The following is an 8,464-nucleotide window of genomic DNA, read 5'->3' as shown; positions in this document are numbered from 1 at the left end:
AGAATGGCTATATGGAAGTGATTCTGGAGGACATGTGACACCGAGATCTTTACAGTGAAAACAGCCCACAAGGCATGCTGCAAAACACAGTGCTGCTGGCTGGCAGTCCACTCACTCACCCGCCCACTTCCACTTTAAGATAGATGGTGAATCTGAATCTGCTGGGCAATGTCAAATCATATAATCCCCCTCTATTTCAGCCACCCCTGCCTCATCTGTCATGTCTTGTTCCCTAAAGCACTTTCCACAGGAGCCCTGTTTGCTCGCATTTACAGCTCACATCAAGCACATGACTCTGCTTGGGAAACATAAGAATGTCCACTCTGTCAGACTTTTTTTTTTTAATAAAAAGCACTGCTGCCATGGTAAATAAGGCGACCTATCTATCTATCTATCTATCTATCTATCTATCTATCTATCTATCTATCTATCTATCTATCTATCTATACGACCTCAAAGTTGTCAGCAAAGTAAATTAATCAGGATAACGACTTTATTTCCGTTTCACATAACACCATTAATCATGAGGAGAAAGCACGTTTTCCTTATTGTGGTTTTAAAGGCTTTTAAAGCCCCAGCGACTCTTCCTTTCTTGAGCAGATACCTGTGTGTGTGCCGGTTCACTTTAAATTGGGCAACAGCGTGCGTTCAGCCGAGCGATGACGTGCGCAGCCTACATCAGCACCTTGGATACGGGTACACCATTCACAGTATGGTTCCTGCCCCATTTTAGGCCAATCAGCGCTTGTGTTTTCTAGATAGCATGCAGCACAACCCACACTGCTTGCCAGCTGTATCGTTCCGCTGTGGGGAATCTCCTCTCAGGCGTTATACATTTATCACAGATCCTGCAGCTTTTCGTGGCAGGTAAAAAAAAAAAAAAAAAAAAAAAAAGGGGGGGGGGGGTCTTTGTGACTATTCTGTGACGAAATGTAGGCGCAAATTATTTTAAGGCCCCTTTTTCTGGTATCAACATGGCACAGAGCTGTTAGTCTTAAATATTATCTGATTGCGACGACTAAAACCTGCTGGGTGGGTTATTATAACATATTTACTTCCCGGAAGTGCCACAGTTTCACCTTTATGTTTGTTTCAAGTCAGCTCGATCTCTTTACATAATACTGCTAGTGAATAACATTAATTAGGACTTTTGCCTTTTGCTGTCAGCACAGACCTAGGTTATCTCTGACGCAAACTCCTCATCACAGGCGTCTCTCGTCTCACAGGACCGTTTGTCCGAGTTTGACAGCGCCGATCAGCCAATCAGTGCTCGCCTCGGGCGTCACGAAGAGGGCGGGACTCCCGCCGCGGACCAATCGCAGGCGCTTGCATTGTTTTGACCTCTGGAACCGCATCACCGCCTACCTCGTGCCCATGGCGGAGGAAAGCTATAAATACGAGCAACGCCGTATCAGAAGAGGACGAAGTTGCGAAACTCCCGAGAAAGGAGGGAGCTACTCTGCAAGCCTGCTGAAAGAGGAGAGCTAAAAAACAAAAAACCGAAAAATAACCTTAAAAAAACCGTAAACGCCAATCCTCCAAAAATCTACGTGTACTGGAAGACTTTTTTGTAACGCTGATAATTTATTATATGTGAAGAAAGTATTTATACTTTTTTTTTCCTATTTGCACTAACTAACGGTACTTCAGAACTACTGAGAGTCTTTATTTTTTACAAAAAAGTAAGTACTCCAGCTCTCTTGTTTCTGCTAATGTGTGTGTGTCGCTGTCTTTATTATTGCTCTTAGTTGTACTGTAGCTCTATTCGTACTTAACTATAAGCTGATCTGCTGCGTCAGTTCACGAAGTTAGGGAGGGGTGTATATAGGCTGTGTGTGCTCTTTTTTTCTCTATTCTTATGTAAGCACATAGCGATACCTCCACAGACTCGAAATGAGTCCGATGTGGTGTTGAATTTTCACTGCAGCCCGTTATTATTTTTTTATTGTATCGCCTTTTTCTAGTGTCAGTACAGTCTGTTCCTGTGCGCTGCAGTTTCTGCAATATTATGCCTTTCTTACTGTAACACCAGCCAAGACCTGTAGCTACAACTGCGACCAATCTTTATTAGTGAGGTGTAGACACTGCAGATTTTTGGGGTTTTATTTTCCAGTGTGGGCTAGCTTCCCCCTCTGAGAAATAAAATAATCCACTCTGGGGCATTTCAGCAGCCTCTACAGGCTGACTCCCTATAGACCCTCTCTGTCTAGCTCTTCTCGGTAGAAGAGTGCTATTTCTGTGCTGCCTGCATCCAGCCTTCGTTTCAGTAAATGTTTAATGGCTAAATCCTTTCGCAAAAATCGCAAAACATGGGCGCAGACAGGTTGTTCGGCGACACTGCTTCGACTAATCTGTGCCGTATGCATACCATACCAACCCAGTAGCACGGTTATAAGCCTGAAATCCAACCGGATCGTTTCTTTGCCAACTTATCCACCATTAGGTATTATCTACAAAGCAGTCACTAAGTCAAGCTTACCCTTTTTAGATAATGAAATGCGGTAACCCCGCAGTAGTTTTCCTGTCTCCTGCTGTAAGGAGGATATCTAGAAGCCTATTATGTAATAGGATTCTCAGTCCTAGTGTGAGGTTAATGTGCACGATGCCTACTTCTTGACATTTAGATGCAGGGTTGACAACAGTATAGCCCAGCTGTAGTGCCTCTTCTGTTTATTTATGTCAATATATTCATATTATTAGAATATATTCTGTATATTCCTCTTTTCTGGTTTATTTTACCTTTAAGATCCTGCTTTGGTTGGCCATCTTATGGCTTACAGCCTACATATTTATGAGCTCAAATGGTCACAGTACAACATACCTGCTTTAAAAACAAATGCTTAATAATTAAAGCACCCTCCTCCCTTCGTTTTAGCTGTGTAGCCATACTGCATGATCATTCCAAATATATTTTCATGTACTTATACATGTGTTTTGTCCCTCCCCCACTTTTAATTCTTGCAGGAAAAAAATATCACACCCTGTGGAAGGACACCACTTACACAAAACCAGCACTTCTGATTTTGATTTTTTTTTCCCCAACCTGTTTCATCCAAGTTCTGGTTACTTTTGCCATCCCGACTGGAGAGAGCAGCTGTGCTGCCAAACACGGATAAACAAAGCAGACCCAGTGGATACGTTCAAGGTCAGACACAAATAATCTTGTTGCATCGGGTAAACTTCAGCAGTTAGCTATGCAGCTTGAAATCCAAGTAGCCCTCAACTTCATCATCTCATACCTGTATAACAAGCTGCCCAGGCGGCGAGTCAACATTTTTGGCGAGGAGCTGGAGCGGCAGCTGAAGCAGAAATATGAAGGACACTGGTACCCGGACAAGCCATACAAAGGTTCAGGATTCAGATGCATCCACGTTGGGGAGAAGGTTGACCCCGTGGTGGAGAAGGCAGCCAAAGAGAGTGGGCTGGACATTGAAGATGTCCGCAACAACCTTCCCCAGGACCTCAGTGTGTGGATTGACCCCTATGAGGTGTCCTACCAGATTGGGGAGAAGGGGCCCGTCAAAGTGTTGTACGTCGACGACAGCAACGAAAGTGGAAGTAGCAATGTGGGACTTGATTTGGACAAAGAGATCAAGAACAGTTTCAATCCAGACGCGCAGGTCTTCATGCCCATCAATGAGCCTGTGAATGGTGCCTCCCCGGGTTCCAGCTCGCCCTCCCCACCCTTTGGCCACTCGGCAGCAGTAAGCCCCACCTTTATGCCCCGCTCCACGCAGCCTTTAACCTTCACAACAGCCACCTTTGCTGCCACCAAGTTTGGCTCCACTAAGATGAAGAGCAGTGGACGCAACAATGGCGGCAGTGGTGCTGGGAACAAGGTGGCACGTACCTCTCCCACCAACCTGGGCCTGAATGTGAACAGTCTCCTGAAACAGAAAGCCATCTCCACCTCCATGCACTCTCTGTACGGGTTAGGCCTCGGCGCGCCGCAGCAGCAGCACCAGAAGCCCTCGGCACTCTCCCCCAATGCCAAGGAATTTGTGTTCCCCAGCCTGCAGGGCCAGGGCAGCCAGAGTGCTCTTTTCCCCAGCGACAGCTCGCTCAGCCTCAGCCCGCTGCAGTACAGCAATGCCTTTGATATGTTTGCGGCCTACGGTGGCCTTAATGACAAGTCGCTTATGGATGGCTTGAATTTCAGCTTGAGCAACATGCAGTATTCTAACCAGCAATTCCAGCCAGTTATGGCCAACTAGTACACGTGAAGGTACTACTTAAGCTACTACTTCATACAGAAACGACCAGAGATAATGTGATGGGGGGAAACAAACACAAATGCACATTTCAAAACAGAAATAAAAAAAAAAAATTAAAAAAAAGTAAACAAGAACAGAATGTCAAGTATAAAAGGAAAAAGTGACTTGTCACCTGTAAGATCTTTGTTACGAGTCTAAGAGCATGAGCCCGAGGGTGAATTATTTTGCCCCCTTGAGTTATACCTTTTTCTTTTCCTTAATGAAGCTTGTAGTACAAAATGTCCAAGCTTGGTTACCTAAACTTCAACATGCATCATTGTTATTTCTTTTGCCAACCAAGCACAAAATATTTTTTTTATGTGACTGTTTAAAAAAAAATATATATATATATATACATATATATATGAAAAGACAAAAAAGAGAAAAAAACAACACAAGTCATGGCCTCTTTTCAGTATTTAAACATAACTGGACATCGCCAATTATTTTTTGTTTTGTTTTTTTCAAGAGATTGGCATAAATAAGTGGGATTTCCTGGTCTTTTTCTAATTGTATAATTTAATTTAGTACAGAGTTTGTAAAATATCAGAGTATCTATTGTTTCTACGACATGGTATTGCATTTATATCTTTTTACTACTCCAGTGATCTGTGATGGCTGCAGCAACTTTATGTTTTCTTTTTTATTGAAATAAAAAATGAATTTATCATTTAAAAAAAAAAAATGTAAAAAAATTGACTATCCTAAAGATTGTGTACAGAATATTCCGTAGTGGTGGGATATAAGAATATTTGCTTTCTTTCTTTCTTTCTTTCTTTTTTTTCAAAAAAAATACATGAGAGTTGTATTTTCTGTTAAGAGTTTAAAAGATTTTTGCTATATCATGGACAAAATGTAATCGTATATTAATTTTGTACCTACATTGTGCAATACTTGATAAAAACAAACGGTATAACAAAGTATTCAGAGTCAGTGTCTTACATGTTAAGAGAGACTGATGGTTTATTAAGTTTGTATTAAAAAGCTTGAAAATAATTGCCCTGGTTCACTTTGTTGTTGGTCTTTGTGGTTCAGTTGGTGAAGGCGAGTGCACTGAAGTCACTGGTGCGTAGCCATGTCATTAGCGAGCATGAATAGTGCTTTTAAGTTAGAGATTGCAGGTTTCGTGTCTACAACATAGTTTCAGGAACAAAGTTGCTCTTACACATGACATTTCATAACACATTGTTTTATTTCCTCTGCCTGTAACGCAGATATGCCAGTACACAAGCAACACTGCTAGCTCTTGGCACTTTTTTCTTTTTTCACGCCCTGCAGACTTGGGCCAAGTGCCATTGCACACACGTTTAATGCGAGTGTGACTCTGTCTACCCTGATAACCTCTTAGCTTAGGCTCACATTTAAGTCGAGGCAGGATAAACCAGTCAACTGGATTCTGAGGTGTACTCTGCACAGCGTGTATAGAAGGCAGAAGAACCTTGGATACGATGAAAATGCCCACTTGTAGATTAGAGAAATGATGTGGCATATTTTGTGGTTCAAGTGAAAAAGCAGAACTGCATAATCAGTGTGATGAGGCGGACATCAGTCATCACTTTAACTGTGTAAACTGAAAAACCGAGTGAAAGATATGTTCATTATTTACGTTTTACTCAGTGTCTTCAAGGATGTGGGCTGGTAATGGGTGCTTTTGGTGCAGGGAAAAAACATTTTATGTAAATAGACATATTAAGACAGAACAAGTGGACTGAAGCCCAGAAACCACTAAAAAATATAAGGTAACTCAAGTCTTTGGATGCTCAGCTCATTTTGCAGTTTTGAATTTGAATTTAGTTTGGTAATGTCAAACTAGGGAAGGCAATCGGATGATACCCCCACATAAATTAGAATATTTACAACGATGGACGTGTAATTATAGAAAAAACCCCTGATGTCTAGGACTAAAAAATGCATCAGATTTAAGGATCAGTGCCTGGGTTGCCATTACTGAGAGCTGCGTCACTGCTGTTTGTTCTGATGAGAGGTTGCTGAACTGTATCATGCCAGCACCGACCCTGCTGACATATCTTTGTCCCTTTGGGGCTGCCTCATCATTGCTTGTCTGTCTGCATGTCCCCTGATACACTCGGGGCTTGATAGGCAGTGCAAAGTTCAGCGTGTGTGTTGGTTTATCTCGGCCGCTGATACAGGCTCTGGTGGGAGTGTGTTTATCTTGGTACGTGACATGGTGTTTGTGCACAAGTGTTGGGTCATTCTCAAAAATACTGGGGTGGGGGCTGGGAGTCGGAGCTCCTGCAACAGAGGCAGAAAGGAGGCGTTAGTGATATCAGCTCCCTCTTTATCCAGGATTTGTCATGGTATACAAAGCATGAGTCACTGTAATGTGTGTGGTTGAGATCAGAGATGTCCAGTAGCTGGAATGAAAGGGAAAGGTGCGCTAATGCCAGTCAGTAGTTATTTTCTGCTACTTGTTTAAATTAGGTTTGCTATTTCTGCAAATACATGCAATCATAAATGCAATCTCACAAGTGATGTTTAGTTTGTTAATGATTACTAATAATCATATCATGAATGCTGACATGCACAAAGGCAGTCAGTTTATCATTTTAAAGCACAGTTATATCTCTTATACAATATGCACACGATTGGCCGTTGTCAGTAAATAGATGGACCACTGAACTGACTGATGTTACAGCTCTAGATTAAATTATTTCTCACATTTGATTCTAAAAATCAATGTCGAAGTCATTCCTTCTAAGACAAACATACTTCCTAGACTTTCATGATGCACTTTTGTTGCTTCTTACTTATCATTTGATTACAAGTTGTAAATGGATTAATTTGATTGAAGAGCTCAGACAGAAAAGTCTAAGTCCATCTGACGTGTTTTGTTTTTAATAAGCGTTGTTTTTCTTTTAATCAGGCTCCTATGTTATGTTAACTGTAAATGTAACTTAAATTAATTTATTGGCTTTTAACAAATTGGATATTCTTTTGCAGTCCATGCCTCTACCGCAAAAGATGCAACTGTTAACACTGGAAATCATTAGAGCAGAAATTAAAGCGAAACATTGAAAAAGCTGTTGAGCAAAATCCACAAGATGACATCATAGTTCATTGCTAAGTGACAGCACAAAAAATAAATGATAAACTGACAAAAAAAATAATAAGTACACTATGATCAATGTACTTCAGTGTATCAGTAACTATAAAACCTGTTGTCACGTCAAGTAAGTTAAGATACGAAGTCGGGCATGAAGCTGGCAAACAGCATTACAATAGCAGTCTGAGCAAACTGATAAATCCAAGCTGACCTGGTTGAACGTCACATGATGTGAGTTGTGTCTTCTGATTAGTGGTGCTTTGGCTTTTGCCGACAAAAGGTAGTGCCATTTCGAGTTTTATTTGCCAAAAACTCTTGTTTTGGAAGAGGTTCACTGTGGGATTTAGGGATATTTGAAGCTCGTATGAGATTTTTGACGACGGCTTTTACATCCGAACTCTTCAGTTTGCTTACTTAAATTTATGTTTTGTAAAGCAACATCAGATATTTAGTTGTTCTTAACCTGATCTACAAGCTAAACTCAAGGATGGTGGAAAACAGAAGGGAGGACCGACCAAAGACAGCATGAGGGAGTGTAATATATTTTACCAACCAAGGGAAAATCCAAATGAGAGTGAGACTGGGATCAGAATATAACAGAGACACAAAGAGAGAGACGAGCTATGTGCTGGAAGCAGTGCGACAGTGAAATGTTGCCAGCACCGCTATTGATTCAAACCCAGTGCCAAGCTCACCTCTCAGAACCCCCCCACCTGCTTGTCATAAAAACAGGTGGAGTTCAGCCCAGCTTGTGGTCCCCTCCACGAGACGGTGATGTGGGGGAGCAGTTAATGGCTTTTCAGTCCAACTCCTCTCCCCGTCTATTTCTGGAAGCATGCTAGAGCTGATTGAGCAATGATAAGCTGGAAGGAATTGCGCTTTCCCCCCTGAACATCTCTTCACTACGCCTTATCTGTATCTCAGGAAAACAAAGCATATCAGCCCGACATAGAAGAATGTAACCAGAAGAATGCACGATGTTGTTTTTGTCTTCACCAAGCAGTTGCTAAGTTTAAAATGAAATAAAATGTTTTAGAGGTGAGAAAAAAGTATGAAATGTTATTCTTCTTTTATATCTTCACGTTCAAATCTAGAATGAAATTTAAAATCCTTCCCCTTGAGTAATCAGGGCTCATCTTATCTGAAA

General features: G+C 41.5%; 1 protein-coding gene across 1 annotated transcript; it reads left to right on the top strand.

Annotated features, from left to right (window-relative positions):
* The first annotated feature begins 1,407 nt into the window (after nt 1–1,407).
* On the top strand, nt 1,408–5,249 carry LOC147332430 (protein Tob1-like). The gene is made up of 2 exons (XM_086288958.1): nt 1,408–1,682; nt 2,965–5,249. Exon 2 carries the CDS (start codon nt 3,195–3,197, stop codon nt 4,212–4,214), a length of 1,020 nt encoding a protein of 339 aa, XP_086145084.1. The 5' UTR covers nt 1,408–1,682; nt 2,965–3,194; the 3' UTR covers nt 4,215–5,249.
* Nucleotides 5,250–8,464: the final 3,215 nt, after the last annotated feature.

The sequence above is a fragment of the Aulonocara sp. 'chitande type north' Nkhata Bay genome, linkage group LG4 (genome assembly GCF_057382095.1).
Source record: "Aulonocara sp. 'chitande type north' Nkhata Bay isolate Kocher_YH1m ecotype deep benthic linkage group LG4, A_spYH_male_GT1.1, whole genome shotgun sequence".
Lineage (NCBI taxonomy): Eukaryota > Metazoa > Chordata > Actinopteri > Cichliformes > Cichlidae > Aulonocara > Aulonocara sp. 'chitande type north' Nkhata Bay.
Note: the sequence above shows the minus strand (reverse complement) of the source record. Positions and strands in the feature narration are given on the sequence as shown.

Excerpts from the sequence above, each read along its gene's own strand:
- LOC147332430 (XM_086288958.1), top strand. The coding sequence starts at position 3,195 with ATGCAGCTTGAAATCCAAGTAGCCCTCAACTTCATCATCTCATACCTG.